This window comes from Dermochelys coriacea, chromosome 27 (assembly GCF_009764565.3).
Source record: "Dermochelys coriacea isolate rDerCor1 chromosome 27, rDerCor1.pri.v4, whole genome shotgun sequence".
NCBI classification, from domain to species: Eukaryota; Metazoa; Chordata; order Testudines; family Dermochelyidae; genus Dermochelys; species Dermochelys coriacea.
This window is the reverse complement of record NC_050094.1, coordinates 12,154,321-12,177,768: the sequence shown is the minus strand read 5'-3', so window position 1 is coordinate 12,177,768 and position 23,448 is coordinate 12,154,321. Positions and strand designations below refer to the sequence as shown.

The 23,448-nt window shown below is 53.5% G+C and overlaps 1 protein-coding gene and 1 non-coding gene across 3 annotated transcripts in view; both read left to right on the top strand.

Moving 5' to 3' along the window:
- Nucleotides 1–7,308: 7,308 nt before the first annotated feature.
- TRNAC-GCA lies at nt 7,309–7,380 on the top strand. Its single transcript has one exon. It is a non-coding gene; the product is annotated as a tRNA-Cys (tRNA).
- A 7,493-nt stretch (nt 7,381–14,873) lies between these two features.
- Nucleotides 14,874–23,448, top strand: part of PLXDC1 (plexin domain containing 1) — a 50,920-nt gene continuing 42,345 nt past the window's right edge. Inside the window, exon 1 of one of the 2 annotated variants that reach the window (XM_038385984.2) lies at nt 14,874–15,217. In XM_038385984.2, coding sequence (XP_038241912.1) covers nt 15,142–15,217 — 76 coding nt within the window. In that variant the 5' untranslated portion in view covers nt 14,874–15,141. The remainder of the gene's footprint in view (nt 15,218–23,448) is intronic. The other variant, XR_005290427.2, reaches the window with a different exon arrangement.

The window sequence follows — 23,448 nt, the reverse complement described above, 5'->3', positions numbered from 1 at the left end:
GCTAAAGCTGTTGACCATCTAATGGGAAGGAGGAGGCAATCAGGGGTTAAAGGATTAGCATAATCACCATTCTTCCCAAAACAGCCCCCAAAATAAATGAGCCCCCGGCAATCTGGCTCTGGGCTCACTGAGCACACAAGGGGCAGCCCCAGGATCCAGCCAGCTCCAGCACCATGCCAATTAGCCAGAGTCCAGCTGCTTAATGCTTTCTGAGGAGGATGCGAGTTGCAGGTCTCAGTGCAGATCCAGCGTGCCGTGTACAAGGGCTGAGACCGTACTGAGCCAGTGGCTCAGGGGTGCTGTGCTGGGGACACGTCTGAGGACCTAACATACATTGGCTTATAGAATGTAGGGCCAGGCAGGTGTATTCTGATGGAATTCTCTCCCTCTGTGTCTGTGCAGCATCCAGCACTATGGGGCCCTGATCTCAGTTGGGGCTGCTCAATGCTATCATAATATAGCTAGTAAGTAATAATGGTCGTTAACCCATGGTGCTTTGCATAAGAGTCAGGGCTTTGAACCCAGGTGTCCTGGCCAAATTCCATCACGTGGGATCATACAAGGGGCGCAGACACTGTCACAAAGAAAACACGTAAATTTGGGTCAGTAAGAGAAACAGAAAACAAGAGTGTCAGTTTCACTCCTCTGACCAGAAATATGTTTGGATCCATCTGTTCCAGGAAAGTCCCCGTGTGCACTACAACCGAAATGTGCTAGCCACAGCATTGTTAATATCAGCAGCCTTATCTGTAGGCTTGGAAGGAGTTGATTTTTCCTGGGAAATGTCAATTTCACCAAACACACTCAAACCAAAGAAGAAAATATTTCCACTGGTGATAATCAAAATTGACTGATAAGCAAAGTAAGAAAAGTGCTGCTTGAGAACTGATCAGAGGTTGACTTATGGACAGTTGCTTCGTATATTTGCACGTGTGATATTGACAACTTGTGCTTTAATAGTTATAAAGCTTTTGAATCTCAATGTCTATTGTCATTAAATAATTTTTGTCTCTCCCACCACCCGCTCCAAATTTCCTGCAACTGTGAAAACTGAAATAGAAAAAAGAATAACAACGATGCTTAAAACTAAACACCGATATTATCTGTCAAAATTATAAAAAAGTAAAAATGGAGTTCTGCCAGGCCTGAGTATATCCTGGCCTTGTAAAGACAGCTCCATCCCTAAAGAACATACAGGCTAAATAGACAAGGCAGACTGCCCCCATTTCACAGATAGAAGAACTGAGACACAGATTCTCAAAGTTATTTAGGTGCCTAACTCCTAATGATTTTAGCGGGAGCAAGGCACCAAAGTGCCTTGCCTGAGGTCACACAGGGCAGCCTGTTGCAGACAGAGGGATTGAATGCAGATTTTTTGAGGTCTAGCAGGCAAGACATAGCTGTAGAGTCTGGATCTAGGCTTTGGGGTGCTTGGATGCTGGGCCTGGTTTTCTGCTCATTTCCAGTCAGAAGCTGTTTCTATCAGCTTTCCAGCCCAGGGTACTTGGGGGCTAGGCCAGAGGATGGCTTGGCTAGATCATGACTCTAATAAATCCCAAATCCCGGACAGAGAATTGGGGCTAGTCTTGGCTAGTAGTGGCCGTGGGATGACCAGGCCCTTATTCAGGGAAGGGAGTCACTATTAAGGATCTGTCATGGGCTCAGCTGGAGCCCAGGTCCCCATCTGAGTCTCTGTATATGTTGCTGTGGTTTGCAGGTATATTACGAGGCACTGTTCATCCCAGTCTGCAGGGCTTTTGTGCAGACCCTGCCAACACCCCCCTCAGAAGATCACAGAGAGCAAAGGAAGGATCCTGAGCAGAGCCCATGACTGCCCAGCTTCCCTGCCTGTTAGAAACCACCCCATAGGTGTGCACAGTGCCCTGATACTTTATGTCCTGTTTTGGGGCACCAGGCTGGGAGACGGGACACCTTGGATCTAGCCCCAGCTCAGACAGGGAAGGTGATCTAGTGATGGGAACTGGCAGCCAGGACTCCTGGGTTCCACTTTAATTGATTCACTGTGTGACCTTGGAGGAGTCACTCCCTTGCTCCATGCCTCAGTTTCCCCATCCTGATGTAACAGGGCTAATGATGCCATAAAGCGCTTTGAGATCCTCTTTGTCTGTGCAGCATGTTATTAGCCTCAGCTCTCTAGACATGTCCTTTGGGATAGTTTATCCAAGTGCTCCCAACCTGTCACCTCATCCTCCTGACAAACCCTCAGAGTGACATGCTTAGCATCTCCCCTAATGGGTTTGCAAATGACCGTGTTTGCCTGGCGCTGGGGGCCTTATCTTCTGCTCCTCTGGACAAATTGGCCCAGCTGGGGGGCTGAGTGGAATGACCAGCTGTGGGCAAACAAATAAATGCTCTCCTCTGAGAGGATTCCTCAGGAGACAATGCTGTCTCTGCCTCCCTCAATCAAGAAGGTTTAGCAGTGGCTGATCCCCCCCCCCGCCCCTCAAGTTTCTGACTCTTTAATATATTTTACAGTAAGTAAAAATACACCCCTAGGCCCCAATGATGTTCTGCTTAGGGGACATGAGGGATGGCTAGGCTTTGTATCAGTTCTCTGCATAGGAGGTGAATTTCACCCACAGCAGCTAGCTAACCAAGAAAATAATAAAAGAAAAGGAGGACTTGTGGCACCTTAGAGACTAAAAAATTTATTTGAGCATAAGCTTTTGTGAGCTATAGCTCACTTCATCGGATGTATTTGGTGGAAAATGCGATGAAGTGAGCTGTAGCTCACGAAAGCTTATGCTCAAATAAATTTGTTAGTCTCTAAGGTGCCACAAGTACTCCTTTTCTTTTTGCGAATACAGACTAACATGGCTGCTACTCTGAAACCAAGAAAATAATGGTTATGGTGGGTCATCTCCTTACCCTCTAGGTTTAATATTATCAGTCCTGAAGCTTCTGTGGCTTCCCTGCATAGACCTCACTCAAATTGTGCTGTCCACACTTTCTTCATTTCCTCTCCTTCTTCCTGCTTATAGCTTCTCCCGCTTGGCAATTCCCCGCCCCCTAGGATAGTTACACCCTTTGGTGATTTGGACTCATTATGATGTCGCCAGCTAATTAGGTTTGGTTTTAAAATCCCAGCTCCTGGAGTCATGTGATTTAAGTGAAACTCTCAGGCCTTGTCTGTACCTAAAACTTAGATCAACCTAGCTACCTTGCTCAGGGCTGGGAAAAATTTCACACCCTGTGTGACATAGTTAAGTTGACCACTGTAGCTTTGCTTTCAAAATAAGTTTCTGGCCTTCATGGTGGTGGAGGAAAGTGGGAAACATCATGCTGCCAGTTCAGAAACCATCAGTCCACTAAACAGAACCCCAGCTGTGTTACTGTTTGAAATCTTGTAATTTGTAAATTGATCTTGTGATTTTAGCACCTGACTCGTGATTTTTGAGGGAGTCGGAATGGACAATGCTGCTGTTATGCTCACTGCCACTTGGTCACAAAAAGCCGTGAATGTCCCGAGTTTAATGGGAGCCTCTCACAGAGCCCCTCCTGGAATATCGCTGAATCATGCACTTGTGAGAAGCGAAATTAGTGCCTCGCCAGAGGGACTTCCTGCTCTGGGGCCTGCTGGATCCAAAGGGCCACAGCCAAAACACCCTTAGCGCTGGGCCCTTAAGGAAAACAATATGTACTCATCAACTAGCTGCCAGTGGGGGGTAACGTCACTGGGGCCTCTTTTGTCCTGGAGCTTTGTGAGGGGAGCTGTGCGGGTGGGGTGGGTGGTAGGCCAAGGGTGAGCACCAGAAGACAAAAGCACTGAAGGAAAGGAGACAGAATCAGATTCTTTGTGTGATCGTCTCCTTTCCCGTAGAAAGGAGTCCAGAGAATTCTGTGCTCAGTCAGCTGGTCCCGTGTTACCCAGCTTAATAAGATGCTCTGCTACCGGTGTGTGGCATAGTACTAGGGTGTCAAGCAAGCTGCCCTGTATTCCTTGCTCAGTCACAGGCCAGCTGCTTGGCCTCAGTTTCCCCGTTTGTAAAACAGGGGGATGCTCCTGCCCTCCTCTTTAAAGTGTTTTGAGATCTGCTGATGACAGGCTCTTACATGGATCTCTTACAGGGATTACAAATAGCAGGGTCTCCAAAGTATGAAAAGGAGGCCAACTCCTGAGGTGTTGTCAGAGGTTGGCAAGACCGGTCCATAGGCGGGCTTCTGTTGAAGTCAGTGGTCCTCCCCAATTTTGTGGGTGTAAATAAAATGGGATCCAAATCTAGTTTTAGATTTGAGCTGGCAAATATGCCACTTCCCCTGGCGGCCTCCCCACAGCGGCACTGGAGCAATATCCACTAAGGGGACTGCTCACTACAGATGGGTGATTCTAAGAAGTCTTTTGAAAACGGGCTCTGGCAGCAGAGTCCTGGCACGGGTAACAGGACACCTGGGGTCTATTCTAGGCTCCAGGAAGCAGAGTATCTAGTGCTTAAGGCAGGGGCTAGGAGTCAGGACTCCTGGGTTCTCTCAGCTCTACCCCTGATTTGCGGTGTGTGTTTATAGAAAGTCTTAAATAGCAAATATTTATTTAGCTTCCTAGGGCATTATCACTGATCAGGGCAGTTTCCCTTTATCAGTCTCCAGCTGGGCATTTGTCCCTGTCACATTTGGTCTCTGCAAAATCCTGGTCCCTGCTGCATATCAGCTACAACCAGCCATTTCTCTGTTAGCTCCCAGGGCCCCCAGTGTAACCAGCACTTGGGCAGCAGGAAGGTCAGTAGCTCTGACTGCGCTGGGCTGGTACACTCTTCAGTTGGGTTAATAATCTCCGCTCCAGAGAGCACATTTGAATCTAACCCCTGTTGGTTCTTTTATCATGATGACTGCTCGAGGCAGGTTTGCCTCGAAGGTTGAGGCGTGTGCATAATGACTTGGGTGGTTCTTGGTCACAACGGCTGCCCCAAAAGAGGACCTGGGCGACCAAGCTGTCCCACCTATAGAAGGGCCTGCCAGCGCCAGGGGAGATGGGGAAACCCTGCCTGGTTGGGCGATAAACAGAGGCCTTTGCTCTGCCGGCGATGCCGATCTGGTAGCTAGAGCCTTACAGGGCCTTGTCCTTGTCCATGGTGCCCTGGTTCTGCTCACGCAAAGAGGTGCGCTAAAGGGCTGGCCCTGCCAGGGAGACGGGCTGGCATGTCTCCCAGTGGACATTACACCTCAGCTGCCAGCAGCAGAATGAGGGGGTGCTGGGGCTGCACCGCGTGCGAGCCCACTGCACTGTGGGAGGCGGGGAGAGACAGGGGCCTCATTAGCTAATAGCAGCCGGACTGCGCAGCCACCCCTGCCCCACCTCTTTTCCACCTCTTTCCGCCCCCTCCCCCAAGCACCCCATCGCCTCTCCTCCCGCTCCTTCCCAGTGCCTCCTGCACACCGCTGAACAGCTGTTCCCTGGCATGCAGGAGGCACTGGGAGCGGGGGGAGGAATTGAGGGAAGGGGAGGAGTTAATCTGCGGGGTCCAAGTACAGGTCGGCGGACCCCAGTTTGAGAAACGTGGTCCTAGAATGTGGTCAGCTACGCCCTCGCAGGTATATCAGGGGCACAGCATTGCCACTCAGTCCGTGAGATATAAGAACAAAGTGAAGTGAAATTGAGAGCCCAGCTGTGATACTGTGAACCTTGTTTCAGTGGGTAAATGTGAAAGTGTACTTGCGTTTTTAAGACTTGAAGAAGAGTGTAAGTAGCGCTTAATAAAGGACATATTTAATTGGCCGCCAGAGATATTTATCAAACCCCTATCTATGCAACAATATAAAATGGAAGGAGGCACCAAAGATGCTCCTCACCTGGGATGCCATTTGGCCTAAGGCCAGCCCTGTCTGCCATTCTACATGTATGAGGTCTTTTTAAAATGTGATTGTCTGGTCTTTTCCAAGCAATCACTAAGGGGGCAGGTGGGGTGAGTGATGACATATATTTAAAGGATGTAAGCAGTGAGTGTGGGCAAGAAACCACAACTCTTCATGGCCTGGCTTTCCAGTGCTGATGTGAGTCTTTATTTCCTGGCTTTCCAAAGTTTACCTGTGGCCACCCTTCGAGGAATGAGGCAGCCCTGAGAACCCTTAGTTCTAAGCTAATGAAATTTTTTGGCTGCAAATAACTAGGGACAAAATGAAGTCCTCAGGGAAACTTCCTTAGTCGGCTGAATCCGTCAGTGGAATTGTCTCACGAGGAAAGGGGTGGGAACCCCCTTGCTTGGGACAATTAGATTCAAAATCACCCAGAAGAACGTGGGCAGAGTTCAGAGGTTGCTTAAGCCAGAGTGATACCTATTCAAGATACAGCTAGTGAAGCTTCCAAGGTCTATATAATTTCTCTGACAGGTTCATTTACCTGAAAGTGAGGAAAATACCAGTGTGGAAAGAGTTAAAGGTCTTGGATTATTTTCTTCCCTTTGTAAATGCCATGTTATCAAGCACTTTACAAAGGAGGTCAGTGGCATTATCCCCATTTTACAGATGGAGAAACTGAGGCACAGAGAGGGAAAGTGACTTGTCTGGGGCCAAAACCCATTTCTCCTGAGCCCAGTTCTCTGTCCACTAGGACACACTGCCTTTAAGAATCTGATTAATGCTTTGTGCCCTCTCTGAATAGAGGACTTGCTTCCCTTTGGCTTGTGACAGAATGGCCATTACCAGCCTCTGGCTGGGGCCTGGCAACGCATCTCTTATAGGGGGCACGCCACATACCAAACAGATACTGCCCGCCCCTTTCAGAACCCCACCAGTCAGGTACAGGTTTCTGGGCTGGGAATATTTCAGCAGCATGTTTTGGTGGCTGCCATGTAACTGATGTCTGTCGGTCCCTGCGGGTTTCACGGCCTGCAGGAGCTGCACCCCAGATGTGGAGCGGGGTAGATGGCTGTCTACAGATAGACTTGCTCTACTTCAACCCAAGGTGATTAGGTTTAATGCAGGAATCGCTGGGGGGAATTCTCCAGCCTGTGCTATGCAGAAGGTCAGACTAGATGATCAGACTAACCCCAGCTGGCCTTCACAAATGGATAAATCTGCTGCACATCAAGAGTGATGGTGATGTTTAACATCCAATAACCCATCATTCATGAAAAGGTTTAAAGTCTCCCCTCAGGCTGTTGCTCCTTAAAGCTTTGCTATGCAGTCTGAGTCACTCCCTGTGCAAACACTCCCCATAGCACAGCCTCCACCCATTGTGTGGGTGGTTGTTTTAGGAGCTGGCTGTAACATATTGCCAATACCCAGTTAAATTAACAGCTATGCTTGTGCAATCTACTCTATAAGGAAATGCTTTCCTCTCTTTTTTCCAGTAGAGGGGGTATAGCTCAGTGGTAGAGCATTTGACTGCAGATCAAGAGGTCCCCGGTTCAAATCCGGGTGCCCCCTCATTTTAAATACTTAACATTTTTTTACACAGGATCCCCACGTGGCAGGGCAAATCTTGTAATGGGAATTATTTTTGTAGCTCCTACAGCATCAATACTGGGCTTAAAATTACCCATCCTATCTCCATTTAACAGGTTTTTTAAAGGGAATCTTTTCACCCCATCTAAAGATTTTTGTAAAACCAAAGTGGGGGTGTAGGGAGAGAGAATCTGTGGAAACGTTTAATCAGTTTCATTTTCTGTCTTTCTCCAGTTCCAGCCCAAATGCAAGAAAGGCAGGGGTTGTTACAGAAAATATATCTCAGTTAGACTCATGTGAGCCTGCAGTTATCACTGAAAGTAGAGTCAGGGTCCAGCTGCCAGCACTGGGGTCCACATGGGTTCTCAGGAATTAGTTCCGTTTTTCTTCTCTGTTTAGTGCCCCCAATGCACTGGGCGCTGTATCCGGCATGGGAGATAAAGACAGCCTGGAACAGAGAGGAAGGGGACTCGGAGCCAGCCCAGCCTGTTCCATGCCATGGAGCAGGTGTTTCGGGGAGCTGCAGACAAGATGGGGAAAGAGGGCTACCTCCTGAGCAGGATAAAAACCCAGCTGTCCTAGGAGGGCAGGGCAGGTAGTTTGAAGGGAGAATGGTTGGCGGGCAAGGAAATTCCTGAACTGAAGGGAAGCTGGAGTGAGTCCAAAGACCTGGCAGGATGAGACTTGGGAAGAAAAGACTCTCTAGGGGCACCAGGAGTGGCAGTGGGACTGAAAGCTCCCTGGTTCAGAGGTGAATGGAGGGAGACCTGGGAGCCTGGACTTCTGGATTGAGTGTGAAATTGGAAACCCCAAAAGGGAAGGGCTTAGCCTTGACAGTGCCCATGCACATTAATTCCTAAAGGCTTAATAATGGAACTGTAGGGCTGGAAGGGTCTCTGCGACCTCATCAAACCCAGCCCCCTGTGCTGAGGCAGGACCATGTATACCAAGAGACCATCCCTGGCAGGTGTTTGTCCAACCTGCTCTTAAACACCTTCAGTGATGGGAATTCCACAGCCTCTCTGGGAAGCCTGTTCCAGAGCTTAACTGTAGAGTGAGAGAGTTTTTCTTAATATTTCACCTAAATCTCCCTTGCTGTCGATTAAGCCTGTTACTAGTATATTGAGCCCCAGGAAGGGGGACTTTAGTCTAAGGACTCCAGGCTGTTATTGGAAGCACTAGGTGGGATGTCTGCAGGGCCATGCTGTGGCAGGAAAGGTGCCCCCAAAGAAGCATTATGGTCTACAGGCCTCGGCCTGCTCCATTGGAGTCCAGGGGAGTCTTGCCACTGACTTCCAGAGCAGTGAAGTCAGACCCAGAGAGACACCTAGACAGGAGATGCATTGGGAGACCCGGTGTCGGTGCCTTGTGGGGCTTGACGTGACAGGGGAGCTGTTCTCGGCCACCTGTCGCAGTGGGGTGAAATACAAGGAGACAGGAGTGGAAGCAGGGTGTTCCCCAATCCCCGCTGGCTGACTGGAACAGAGCGATCTGCTTTACAATGGCACAAGGGTTCTGGCACAATATGACTCTCAGCCCAGCCCTCCTGAGCAACCCTACAATAACAAATAAGGGTGTGTGGAATCAAAAGCTGGGCAAGACGTAGCAGGGCAACTAGTCCCTAGCCTGGAGAGTGCCGGGTTATCCCCTGTTGCCAGCATTTTGCTCGGTCTGATCATAAGTGCTCTATGGGATGGGGTTCCCACCTTTCCCTGGAGCAATGACCCCAGCTCCACCCATCTCTGCCAAGAAGCTTTCCCTTATATTCACTCTCAATTGTCCCCTTTTTAAATGCCACCCTCTTATTCCTAGTCCCGCCCTTCTTCTGATTGTTGATTTGCTGGGTGCCTAGAAGGCTTATCGGGCCTTGCCAAACAGGCTGATTCTCAGCCTTGCTGCCAAGCCACAACTCCTGACAGCAGCATTCTCTGAGAATCAGGCCAGGCGGGTTGATCTGGATTCAGGTGCTTCACTTTCGAATGAGCATCTGGGTCTTAGCTCTCTTCTGCCTTCTCCTTTTCCAGCCCCAGGCTAACGTTTTTGCTGGAAAAAGGAACATTGGCATTATTGCTGCTCATGTTTAATATACAGTAGCGCCTAGAGGCCAACTGAAATCAGGGCTCCCAGAGTAAGAGACAGCCCTGAAGAGCTCACAGTAAAAGGGTGTGCTAAGGAAGGAGGTTTTGATTCTATTTCCTGGGAAAGGGACTGGGAGAGGGGAAGGGGCGAATAGGGAAGTGGGGTGTGGAATATATTGCATGAAACACAACCAAAATAAATGAAGGATGATGCTTTATTTCCCTTTGTGCCACTAGGGGGCAGCAGGACAACGTGAATGCCAGAAGCCAGCAGCCATGTAGGCTGGGTTGCAGAGAGCTGACTCTGCCTTGCAGGGGTGTAAGCGAATTGTAAAGTAAAAGGTCAGGACGCTGCTTCCAAGAGCAGAAGGGAGATTGCAAGAAAAGGGGTCAGGCCAGGCCTCAGGAGCAAAGCAAACACTTCCTTCAGTTCTTCCCTGAGCCCTAACTGCTGCCCCCTGCACCTGTGCAGGGTGGATGACTGACTGGAGAGAGACAGAGACGTGGAGGCACCAACTTGGCCCAGCCTGCCCCCCCTCCCGCCCCCCCAGGCTGAGCCAGGTGTCATTCTGTGCAGATTCTCTCCCCACTCTGTCGCTGAAGACCTGGGTGTGGTGTCACAGTCAGTGACCCTTCAAGCTCTGGGTCCCTCCAGGCCCTCGTGTGGGGCTGGGATGGGGCAGGGCTCTCCTCTTCCTTCCCTGGTGCACGGGCACCCCCACCTCTGTGGGCAGGCTTGGGGCATGGGGCACATTCCAGCGACGATGGCCTCTCTGGCCTAACATTACCAAGCAGGGCAGTGGGGCTGGCTCAGGGCCTGGGGCAGCCCAGCCTGTGGTCCTGGGCTGATAGACTCTGAGCATCTGTGCCAGAACACTGCTTGGAGAATCAGGCTGGCAGGCAGTGGCTTGGCCGTGTGTGTGTGTGTGTGTGTTGGGGGGAGTGTCCCCAAGGAGTTATTCAGCAGGGGCTGGCTGCGCTGCTGGCTAAGCTGATTATGTGCAATGGCTGCCTGTGTCCATAAGCAGGGTCCAGACAGGGATGGTGGGGCAGGTATGATGCTGTGCTGCCAGGCAATTGGGATGGGAGCTAAATCCTGGGCTCATAAATTTAACTCAAGAACTAAAATAATGGCAAGGATGGGAGAGGGAAACAAGGGGGTAAAAGTTTTCCCTAGAGCCTCTAGGGAGCATCTGGTGGGTGGATTGGCACCTCTGTGTCCCTGAAACTAAGAAGAAGAACCAGAAATCCAGTTCCAAATGCTTCTGAAGCCTAGGGAGAGAGGGGTCGGATCTGGATCTCAACCTCCTGGCGATGCCCTCCTGAAGTGAACCCAGGTCCAGCCCTGCCTGCCCTCCCTCTCAGTTGCGGATATTAGCAAGCCCCCTTGCCGGTGACATGACAGAGTGGCTCAGATTGAAGGTATTCTTCATCTGCCTTTAAAAAAAGGAATTGATTTGTGGCCAGAGCAAATGAAAAGGGAGCATCCGATGGTGCAATTGGCTTGCATGTGCCCTCTTGCTGTCTGCAGACCAGACAGGTTTCTGGGTCAGAGGGAGCTAATGGCAGGCATGCACTGGCTGAGCCAGGGATTTCCCTACACCCCTCCTGGGGGGCTGTACAACCCTCCTGAATTCCCCCCTGTGGTCAGTTAGTTACGCAATGTTGCTACTTTAGTCGTTTTCCAACCCCTCTGTAAATTCGAACCACTTCTAGTTTCAATTCTTGGGGAAGTCCCTGCCTGGGTCAGAACAAGTCCAGGTAATCCAGTTCTGTCATCAGAGCTCCATGCATGGAAGAGCAGCCAGGGATGGGTAGGGAGCCTCTCAGACCCTTTAGGGAGTCATCTGGGAGGAGGAGGATGGGCTGATGGGAACATTAGAATTGTGGATACCCAGGTTTACTTCCTGTCAGTATGTCCCAGATCCAGGGAGCTCCAATTCCACTTTCAGTGGGGGTTGTCTGAACATTCCCATTGAACCAGGAGTCGCGAACGCCTGAGGTCACTCCCTAAACAATCAGATCTGGAGCAAGTCACTGTGCCTTAGTGCCTCAGTTTCCCCAGTCAGGGCTGAAAGCAGAAAAGACTGTGGGTTGGGATTGAGGAGCATCAGGAGAGGGGTGGAGGGCCGGGGAGCCCAGGGCTGGAATATGGGGGAGCTGCACGTGGCGCTGCTGAAGCAGTAGGTGTGTCTGGGGAGAGGGGGGCAGTTTGCCGGCCTCTGGCCATGCTCTGCCCAACTCCACCCGACCCCCTTAGCCTTTGGTGTTCCACAGGCGAGTATAAACTCACTCCACCTCTGAACCAGGGGCTTCGACCCTGCTGCTGGCTTGGCTGAAAGAGAGCTTGAATCCTCCAGAGCTTGAATCCTCTCCTGGGGGAAGGAGGCAGGCGCGGGTGGGGGGTGTCAGCCGGACTGGATCATTATTTCTTTTGATCAAGGCACTGGGAGTCTGGGGTTGGCCTAATCCATCTGAGACAGGGCCGGGTTATTAATTATCCTCATCAATTGCTGCACTGGTTCTGAGGCTGCTCATCTGCCATGTGGCTCTACCCATTCATCTTCTTTTTTTAGCCTGTCAGAGTGTCTCTCTCCCCAGGCTTTTGTGCTGCTGGGTTTGCTGCCTGTCCCACAGAGCTGGTGCTATGGGTTGGGGCGTCAGGCTGCCTCAGCGTCACAGTCTGGGCCTCAATCTTCAGGGTGTGGTGTGCTCTGGGGAATCTGGATGGCAGGGCCATGCTCGGGTGCCCCAAGGGGTGCTGACCGGTCAGCCTCACCTCAGTCCCTGGAAAAATCATGGAGCAGGTCCTCAAGGAATCCAGTGTGAAGCACTTGGAGGAGAGGAAGGTGATCAGGAACAGTCAACATGATTCACCAAGGGCAAGTCATGCCTGACCTACCTGTTTGCCTTCTATGATGAGATAACTGGCTCTGTGGATATGGGGAAAGTGGTGGACATGATATATCTTGACTTTAGCAAAGCTTTTGTTATGGTCTCCCACAGTATTCTGCCAGCAAGTTAAAAAAGTATGGATTGGATGAATGGACTGTAAGGTGGATAGAAAGCTGGCTAGATCATCGGGCTCAACGGGTAGTGATCAACGGCTCAATGTCTAGTTGGGAGCCGGTACCAAGTGGAGTGCCCCAGGGGTCTGTTCTGGGGCCAGTTTTGTTCAACATCTTCATGAACGATCTGGATGATGGGATGGATTGCATCCTCAGGAAGTTTGCAGATGACACTAAACTGAGGGGAGAGGTAGATATGCTGGAGGATAGGGATAGGGTCCAGAGTGACCGAGACAAATTGGAGGATTGGGCCAAAAGAAATCTGATGAGGTTCAACAAGGACCATGAAAATAATTAGGGGGCTGGGGCACATGACTTACGAGGAGAGGCTGAGGGAACTGGGGTTATTTAGTCTGCAGAAGAGAAGTGGGGGAGGGATTTGATAGCAGCCTTCAACTACCTGAAGGGGGGGTTCTCAGTGGTGGCAAATGACAGAACAAGGAGCAATGGTCTCAAGTTGCAGTGTGGGAGATCTAGGTTGGATATTAGCAAAAATTATTTCACTAGGAGGGTGGTGAAGCACTGGAATGGGTTACCTAGGGAGGTGGTGGAATCTCCATCCTTAGAGGTTTTTAAGGCCCTGCTTGACAAAGCTCTGGCTGGGATGATTTAGTTGGGGATTGGTTCTGCTTTGAGCAGGGGGTTGGACTAGATGACCTCCTGAGGTCTCTTCCAACCCTAATCTTCTATGATTCTATGATCATTTTCAGATCAAACCCCCCAGGGGCATATTCTGCCTGCCACTCATGGGGTCATGTTGCCATTTATAAATTCCATTCCAGGCTCTGGAGGAAATTCCCAGGAGCTTTCCTGAGTGAGACCTCCCTGCAGGGGGAGAGGGCTGGGGTATAGGAGCTGGGTAGCAGGTAGTGCCAGCCCTTGGAAAGGAAAAGCCCCTGCGCTGAATGGAACTGTCCTCCCCATTAGCAGTGACCCACCATTCCAAACTGGGGCTTGTCCTCAGAGCTCTGGAGATCTCAGCTGTGACTCTGCTCCAAGCTGGGGTGGGGGGTTGCTGTCCCTGGGAACCAGGAGAGAGATCCCATCCTAACCTACCCAGGGAAGCCCCTGCAGTGAGCCATTTGCACATGCCTGTGCATGTTGCCAGGCCCTGAATGGAGAGGTGGTCTCAGGGAGGGGGCTGCAGGGTTGGGGGCAGGAGGGATCAGCCGTTCAAGCTGGGCAGGGTCAGCAGATGATTCATCTAGCGCAAGGAGGGGGTGTTTGTCTGACACGGCTGATCCCCAGGCCCCACCTCTGCCTGAATTCAGGCTTGCAAAGACCTTCTGACCCTGCCCAGCTTGAAAAGGGTGGGCAGGGAGGAGCGGTGTCCCTACAACCTTTCCTTTCCCTTTGGAGCCAGGCAGGGTTTGTAGCTGAACCTGGTTCTCCCCATGTTCTGTGCTGGAGCTTCCAGCTGATGGAACAAGATCACAGATGTTTGGTGGGGGTGGGGGGGTTTTCCGCTGCCTGGCTCCCAAGGGGCAGCACGACAGTCTGTCGCACTATCAGCCAGTGCTTTATTCCTGCTGGTGCTGCTGTGAAACCCTCTGTCTGGATCAGAAGCATCCAACTAGCCCACACAGGCTCTGACTGTCTCCCTAGAGCGCTCCCTCCTCCCTGAAAATCTCCCTAGGGGGAAGGAGCAGGCAACTGCTTTGTTTCCATCATCCCTGCCAGTGTAAAAGCACCCTGGTGTCTGGTTTGTTCTCCAGCTGAGGGAAATATCAAACACCATTGCTTCCAATGACCCCCACCCCCACCCCCAGCTGTGGGAAGTTGGCTTATTACCTATCACTGGGTATACAACTGAGGAAGCTGAGGCAGTGAGAGGAGAGACAGGGACTCAGTGGTAGTACTGGGACTAGACCCCAATAGTCCTGACTCACAGGCCTCCCCTTGCTCTAACCCACTAGATCCTACTCTCCTGCCAGAGCCAGCAGAGAACCCAGGTGTCCTGGCTCATAGCTCCCGCTCTAACCCACTAGACCCCATGCCCTGACCAGAGCTGGGGACAAAACTCTGGAGTCCTGACTCCCAGCACCCCATACCCATTAGACCCCACTCCCCTCCTTGAGCCAGGGATAGAAGCCAGGCGTCCTGGCTCCCAGCCTGCCCCGAACCACGAGAGCCCTGCCCTGTTCAGCGCTGGGATCAGAACCCAGGCGCCCTGCTGAGGAAAGGGAGGGGCAGGGAAGTGCCCTAGGCGGCACAGGGATGCGTGGCAGAGGCGGGGGGAGCTGGGGCAGGAGGGGTCTGACCCCATCTCTAGCTCTTTACCCCCCCAGCCATGGCACCCACACGCCAGCAGGGGGCACGAGCACTCGGTCTCCCCGGCTCAGTGTCTCCCACACAGGCTGCAACGCCGGGCGGCTCATGTCCCCACGCCGGGCGAACCCAGCCTGCGTCCCGGCCCCCCTCCCGGCCCCGGGTTGGTCCACGGGGGCGCTGCGCTGCTGAGCCGAAGGACTGGTCGCTGCTCGCCCGATCCCAGCGCTGCCGAGGCTGGGCGGCCGGTGCCGGGGACCGGAGAGGAGCCGGGGCTGGGGCTGGGGGGGGGGAAAGAGGCGCCCCGGAGCCCGCGCCCGCCCCCCAAGATGCGATGGGGGGTCCTCCTGCTGCTCGCCCTGCTGCGCGAGGCCGCGGGGGAAGCTCGCGGCAGGCTGGAGGCAGGTACGGCGAGGAAGGGGCAGAGTGCACCGGCGTGCGTGGAAGTGGACGGGCAGGGCACGAGTGCCTGTGCAAATGCGCGTGAGCGGGCATACGAGGGAAGACGTGTGTGGCTGAGGGCGAGCTACCCGGGGGCCAGGGGTGCAGGGGAGGGAGGGCGCCGCCACGGGTGCCCCTGAGCGTGGGTGGAGGCGAATGTACCCGAGTGGGACTTGGCAGGCGGGGTGTGCACACAAGGGTCGCTGTGCGCAAATAGCGAGGGTACAGGTGCCCCGCGCGTGGCGGCGGGGCTGGGGATACAGGTGCCCCGCGCGTGGCGGCGGGGCTGGGGGTACAGGTGCCCCGCGCGTGGCAGGGAGGGTGCATGCACAGTCGTGGGCACGTTTGTGCACTTCCCCATTTGGCATCTCCAAGGCTCCCTTTGGACACGCTTCCCAGCGCTCCCCCGAGCCAGCCGAGGGTCTGCAGTGCATTGGCCGCTGTGGAGGTGGGCATCCGCCCCTGCTGGGCCAGTTGAGGCAGGGCTTGCAGCTCCGGGTGTTCGCAGAGGCCCCCAGCTCAGGGCGAGAGAGGAGGCTGCTGGCTGCCTTGGGGGCTCCCACGCAGCCCCGGGAGCAGCCTGCTGTAAACTAGAGAGAAGCCAGCTGTCTGATGTAGGGTGCAGGGAAGGTTGCAGAGAGGGACCCAGGAGTGACTGCAATTTGCCTTGGGGAATCCCATGGGATGTGTAAATCTAGGGGGCTGGAGTCTCCCCTTATGCAGATCCTACTCCTGCCTCTTGACCTGGAAAGCAGCTGCATTCCTGTGCTGGCACGACCTCCCCCCCACCTGCACCCCACTGAGCTGTACTAGGGCTGGAGGGGATGGCTAAGTGGGCACAGTCTCAGGTGTGAAATGACCAGACTGTCTGCTGCCTCAAGCTTGGCTCAGAGCTCACCTGCTGTTCTGCTGTGCACTGCTTGGATTCCACCCCAGAGGTGGCTGCATTTCCGTGGGCCCTGTCTGTCTAACCTGTTGATGGCGTGCCAAGTGCTGTGAGTTGGAAAGCAGCACTCTATAAAGCACTGCCATTGTTAGTACAGAGGGATGGGTGGGGGATGCTAGGTTCATAGGGACCAAGCAGCCCAAAGGGTGCAAATCAGCTGTCAGCAGGTGTGTAACATGTTAATGCTCCTGCTTTGGAATTTGGGGCCAGGCCTTCTCCTCCCCAACACCCCTGGGGCGCTCGGGATCCCTTCCTGCTGGCCAGCTCAGCCCAGCGACCTTGGCTTGGGTTTATGTTTCGAACACCAGACTCTTCCCAGTTCCTTTCATTCCTCCAGCTGTGGAGTGATGGGGTCTCAGAAAGCCTGCGGGGGGGGGGGGGGGGGAAGCGGTACTCTGTTGGCTGGGCCTTGGATTTTCTTGGGCTGCCCCTAGAGGGACTGAGGGGATTTTGGGGGATGCTGGATGGATGGCTGGAGGGGGGCAGGAGTTGCAAATGGAGAGGGAGAACATTTCCCTTCTAGGCTGCAGGTTTGAAACCAGCCCAACAAGCTAAAAGAATTGCACATGCTGGAGGTGGCAGGAGATGAGTTTGGCAGGTCTCAGGCCAGTTCTTAGCAGGCAGGTCCCCATAGAACAGTTGGCTTCCTCACTGGAAAGACCTGGAGGGATTGGGGAGGTTTCAAGGCAGGTGGTCCCTCCAGAGCTGGTTTGACGGGAAGCTTGCCCTGCTGTTACCTGGAATAGGATGTGTTTATTTAGTTTAGGAGAGAAGGCTGAGAAGGGACCTGATAAGTCTTCTAGTAAGTAAAATATTGTTACAAAGAAGATGGTGATCATTTGTTCTCCATGGCCACCAAAGCAGGACAGAAAGGAATCTGCTTAGTTTGCAACCAGGTAGATTCAGGTTAGATATGAGGACAACTTTCTAACTCTATAGTGAAGCACAGGATCAGGTGACCTAGGGAAGTTGGAGAATCCCTGTCATGGGAGGTTTTTAAGGACACCTTTGTCAAACACGTTAGAGGCGTATACACTCGAGTAGGGGATGGACCAGGTGACTTCTTGAGGTCCCTTCCAGCCCTGCATTGCTATGATCTATTCGCTTTTCTGCCTGGCACAATGTTGTAGGTTCTCAGCCTGTCCCCTCTCATCCATCTCCTCTCAAAGAGAGACAGCCCTGATCCTTGTCTGGCCCTTTAAGTGAGTGCCGGGCAGCATGGAGGAATACGCTGCATCAAGCCAGCCTTAGATGTTTGGCTCAGACAGCTCTGTGGCTTGGCCCAGTCTCCCACCACTTCCTGGCGTGAAGTTATTAGCAGAGGCTGGTTATGAAAGACAAAATCTGTGCTGTGCTCTCGACAGTGCCAGCTTTTCCTGTTTATACAGAGGGACCATTCTCAGGCTCTGGAATTGGCGAGGGAGGGATGTAGGGGGAGATGGCGTGATCAGCAACTTGGACAGTAGAAACCCTGGTTTTGCATGGTGTTTCCACAGTGAGAGAGAGCCAAAGGGCTGGGGAGATGATCCCGGCTTGAGTCCAAGCATAGGAAACATGTGGCCGTGGGTTCTAGAGCAGACACTGTGATCTGTTGGGTTCTAGATCATGCTCCATGCTGGAGAACGGCTCATAGGCTCCAAGGGCTGACAGAAATTGTGGGAATGGGAGTAGGGTATCAGACGGTGTAGCATAGATCCTGTGAGACATGATGCAGGTTCTAGAACACGGATTCCAGAGCGCACAGGTAAGGAGTAACATGCTGGAAGGAGGGCAACGAGGAGATCATGGCTGATCGCAGCAGGAAGGGCCCTCTGCACTCAGAGAGGGCAAAATTGTGGGTCAAAGTGGGGGAACACGGAGAGGAGAAGTGGGATGAATGGACAGACAAGATCCCACCCATGACCGAAGGAACAGAAAAAGTGGCTGAATACCACGGTGATGGGCATACAGGAATGTGCCCAGAGACACTGGATGTATTCAGTGTAATTCCGCTACAGGACGGAGTCTAGGGGCCAGGTCCTCACTGATGTAAGTCACCAGGGCTGCATCTGTTTACAGCAGCTCAGGAGCTGGCCTTATCTCAGTGGGGGTGGTCAACCCAGTGAACGTGGGAAACGTGGGGTCGATCACCAGCTCGTAGGGTTGGGGAGCCAGTAGTGTGTGAGTGAAGCTTGGGATCCAACCCAGAGCATCTCCTCCTCCCCCACTGGTAGCAGCTAAGACCCAGGGCCCTGCTGCATGGGGGACCTGGTTAACTGCCAGCATCTCTCAGGCATCAGCCAGGAGGCTGGGACTTAGACACCTGACCCAGCACTCAGGCAGCGTCTTGGTGGATAGACCTATCTCATCTCCACAGGCCTTCAGCCCAGTTAGAGACAGTCAATAAGACATGTTCTGACAGGCTGATAGTTAGGGACCCTCCATAAACACTTCTGTGTTCCCAAGGGCTGCTGCGTGCCCACCACCTCCCTTGGGGAAGGGCACAGACACTCCAGCTGGCAAAAGCAGACGGAGCCAACTCATCCCCAGGGCAGAATCTTGGCATGAAGGAAATGTAAGCCATGCTTAATTTGTAATGAAAGAGGTGCCAGGGTTCAAGCCATTTTTTTTACATTCATAACTGATGCAGGAAGCCCAGAGGTGCCGGGGCTATGAACTGCCAAGCCATGAGGTGCCAGGGCTCAGCCCCAGCACAAATTAAGCACTGGATGTAAGTGGTAAATTTGGGGGAAATCTGGCCATGGGTTGGCCCACTGGGGTGATGGCCTGGCAGGTGGCATGGCTCCAGACAGCAGGCTCAGAGGTGAATTGAACACGCACAGGGGTGGGGGGCGGATCAGACCTCCACATCGCTGACCAACTGGAAGGGTCACAGGACACCACTGCCCCAGCTCACTCCAGCTCCTGGGGCTGGGCCAGCTCCTCTGCTGTTGTGAACAGGCACCACCCCATTTGAAGTGGATGGAGCAGCGCTGATTGGTGACATCCGAGGCTGGGGGCTCTCCCAGGTCGCGCTCTTGTCTCGCTCTGAGAGTTCTCTGGCCAGAGCAGAAAAAGCAGGTCAGCACTGAGGGGCAGCAGCAGGGCTGTGTCTGGAGGGGGAGCTGTGCACACAGTTGTCAGTCTAATATCCTGACGCCCCCCTACTTCCCCATGCATCGGGGGGGGGCTGGGCAAACCCCTGCGGGTCTGTGGTGGAGGTGTCAGTTTGATGGATGGGGAAGCTGTTTGAAGGAATCCAGAGTTGGATGCTGAAGGGTAAACATAGTGCAGCATGGGGAGCATGATCCAGGGGGGAGGTTTGGTGTGGGAGTCAGGAACCTCCCTTTGCCATGTGAGACAGACTGTGCACCACAGCCAGGTCCCAGAGGGGCCCTGATGGAGGCAGGGGGTGCCTACTGCTACATGGCATGGGATTGTGTGCAGCATCTTGGTTAAGGGATTGGGGGCCCAAGCTCAATGGTCAGAGGCATTTCCTGGGACCAGTGAGAGCCTGGTATCCTGGCCAGAATCCCATTGTGTGACCCTAGACGTTCCCATCCCCCTATGGTGGGGTCCTCCCTTCACTTCCCATCATGCCCTGTTTAGCAGCTGGCACGTCCGACCCCAGAGCTGGCCACATTTCAGTGGCGAGTGAAGTGATCCCCTCCTGAGGCTTGGGTTAAGAGCAAATTACTTCCCAGCACGTAGCCTGGCTGCAAGAAGGGGCGTGGGATGGGAGATCCCTGGCTGAGCTGGAGCAGTGGGTTCTGGTGGCTACCTTGGGCCTGTTGCTTAAGATGCTGGGGTATTTTCAGGCTACTCTTGGCTCGCATCTCTAGGACCCATCCTAGAGTTGGGAGAGGCTGAGTGTCTCTCTCAATATAGAGTCATGTTATACTAGCTGCATCTCAGGCTGCTGCTGACATTTACAGATCTAGACGCGGAAGGAACAGAGCTTACCGCAGTCGGAAAAGGTTTGTGGAGGAAATTGGAGCCTCTCTGGGCTGCTTGCTCATATGTGATGGTTAATCAAGGCATGTTAGAGCTGGTCCTAACTGAAAGCAAAGCGAGGGGAAAGCTCTGCTTTATGAAAACATGTCGGGCCTCCGTCTGTGGGAAGGGAGTTGGGGATTTGAATCTTGGGCTTGAGTGGGCAGCCCAAGGAGGGGAAGCAGGATTCAAAGCCGGGTCTCCAAAGAGGCCACCTCGACTTCAGGGGTAGGATTTGAGCCCTGCCCTCCATGTGCCATTTGAGAGCACAGCTGCTTCTAGCATAACACCAGCAGTGTGGCCTCAGGCCAGTCACATCCCTGCTCTGTGCTCAGTTTCCCCATCTGTAATATCTGCAGTGCTTTGACACCTGTGGTTGAAAAGCGCTACACAAGAGCTACGTATTATTGTTATATGTTTGGAGACGAGACAGGCCAGGTCAAGGACGGAGGGGGCTTGAGGAGTTCTGCTGGTCAGCTCTATCTCGTAGGGGGCTTGGTGGCACAGTCAGAATCTGTGGCTGGGGCTGTTAGCAGGAGAAGGATGAGCTTTTGATTAAATCTCAGTGCAGAAGGGTGACACTGTCTGGCCTGTGTCACGTCAGAGGTCAGACTAGTTGATCAGAAGCCTCTGCCATGGACTATTTGTGTGACCACCGGGCAACACATCTGAGTGAAAACCCCTTGACACAGTCTCTCTCGATGTCTGGGTGAAGTTTGGATCTGGATCAGAACTTCCTGGCTCTGGCCCATCTCCATACCATGGATCTGAGCTAGAACTGACCCAAACTCTTTCCACCTCAGAGGAAGTCCAGATCAGCAACTGGATCCGAATTTCACTGTTCAGGCTCATCCTGAGGGGAAACTCCCCGGCCAGCAGGGGCCGCTGCTGAGATCCCCTCCATACACACATGCAAGTAAGCTGAGTGGAGTAGCCCCCGGCTACCTGAGGAGCCAAGGCCCCCCGTGCGAGGAGGAAGCTGCTTTTTGCGAGCAGCCCTATGCAGGGGGAGTTGAGCAGCTGGGAGCTACAAAATGCTTGCAGCTATTTGCGAGTTGGAGCGACACCCTCTGCAGAGCCCAAGGCCGGTGTGTGGGCTTGAGGCTTCCAAGGTGCGAGGGCTGGGGCAGAAGCCCTTGTGCAAGACACTTCCGCAGCTGGGCCCTAATCCCGCGGTATCTGATCACAACTCTCAGTGCCCGCCGCTTTTCGGTGCCATGCAGCAAATTACCTTAAGGGGCATCAGCAGAGAAGTGGGAGGGGAGGGGGAGGAAGAGAGTCCAGGCTGAGATAGTGAAGGGGGGGCTGCAGGTCAGGAGTGAGGGGCACTGACAGAGCTGGTTGTGTGGGGAGCCCATCGAGGGGCATGGGAAGAGGGACTTGGGGGTCCAGCAGTTGCTGCCCTCTGCACTGTCAGAGCCTGTCCGAGTGAATCCTAAATCCAGCCAGTGGCATCAGGACAGGCCTGGAGTTGGAGAAGCAGAGGGTGTGGGGACAGTAGCACGAAGAGGAGAGCTGGCTGCCCAGGCAGGTGGGGATGGGGGGTGAAGGGGGCTCGTGTCACTAGGACTATGGATGGAGCACCTCCTGGTGGCTGTAGGAACTCCCTGCATTGGAGAGGGAAGGGAGGAGTTGGGATCCTGATGTGAGCCCTCCCATCCAGTTTGTGGGGGAGGAGGTCCCCTTTTAGCAGTGGGGCAGGGCAGATCCAACCCACCATGGCTTAGACTGAAGGGGATGTTGTGCACCACTGGGACAGCCCCCCATGGGGCCTAATTGATCTCTTGGGGCCCCCAGCATATGGGACCCAGCTCTGGGCTCCCAGGCCCTCAGTCCGTCCCTTCCCAGAGCCCGCATGGCTGGCTACATGCAGGCTTCGCGGTGAGGCCAGGCTGCATCAGCCCGTGGGAGCAGCACATCCCGGAATAACAGGCTGCGGCTTGGACCATCATCCAAAAGGCCAGGGCAGTGTCCCAGCCTGGTCACAGGGCCTGGACTCAGGAAGCTCTTAGCGAGTCCGTTGACTGACTGATCTCACTCTCTCACCGCCCTACAGCATCCCTGCCCCATGGAGGCAGGGGGACAGGAGCAGGGCTGCTAGGCCTGGAACGCCTTCCCAGGCCCGGAGGCTCCGAGAGAGACCATGGCTGGCTGGCATGGACTGTCCAGAGGAGTGTCACTCGCGAAGGACCCTGCACCCAGTGAAACCAGTGGGAAATTGCCAACACACCCTGCTCACACAGCCTTCCCCTGGGTGCTTTTGTGCAAGACACGTCACACCGACATACACTGTGCTGTAAAGTCTGCATGGGCAGGAGTGGGTGTGAATGTCTGTGGTTTGTGTGGAATTCAGTGTTTTGGGGAGGTGGTTTTTGTGGGCTTTTGGTAGGGGGTGTGCATGTGTATGTCTTGTCTTGTGTGTTGCTGTCGGGTGTATGTATTTTGCATGTCAGTTTTTTTTAACAGAGTTAAAGATATACATGTGTCGGGTTGTTTTGCCTGCATCAGTGTTTGTGTGTGCTTTGTGTGCCTGTGCACCAGAGTCCCATGTAGGTTTGCACGAGCGTGTCAGCTGTCTTTCCATTGTTTTTGGCAGTGGACTTGCCGAAGGACTGGGTTGGCTGTATCATTAACGTGATTGTGAGTTTCTGCACGGGGTGTAAAAGTGCATGAGCATGCAGGTGGCTGTTGTGGGTCTGACTGTGGCACACCTCAGGTGTGAACGTGCCGGGGGTTGGGGGTCTGGCTGTGGCATTCCCTGGCTCTGAGCGCTAACCCCTGGAGCCCTTTGCAGAGACCTGGTGTCCTGAAGCACCTTTTGCACTCCTGCACCACCCCCAAGCCCAGCTGGCACGCTGTCCCAGGGCTCAGTACACGCTGTCCATACGCCCTGGCTGACAGGGGAAGGGCTTACTCAGCCAGAGACCCAGGCAGCCTTCCCAGTGTAAACAACTGCACAGTGTAGGGAGGAGCAATGCAGGGAACCTCGCACGCGGGGGAGGCTCCCTCCTTCCTGCACCTTTCCAGGGGACCTCTGGGCAGAACCTCCCTTGTGCCGTACAGATGGCAACCACTGTTCCCTCTAAGCTGTGTGCGTGTGCGCACGCACACAGATCCTAAACCCTGCGGAAACGGCAAAACACCGCACGCACAACAATTTGCATAGAAGCACAATAATTTGCACAGAAGAAATTTTTTGCATACACACCTGTCAAAAATTTGCACAGAAGAAACCTTTTGCGCACACGGCCTGTCAAAAATTAGAGGGAACATTGAT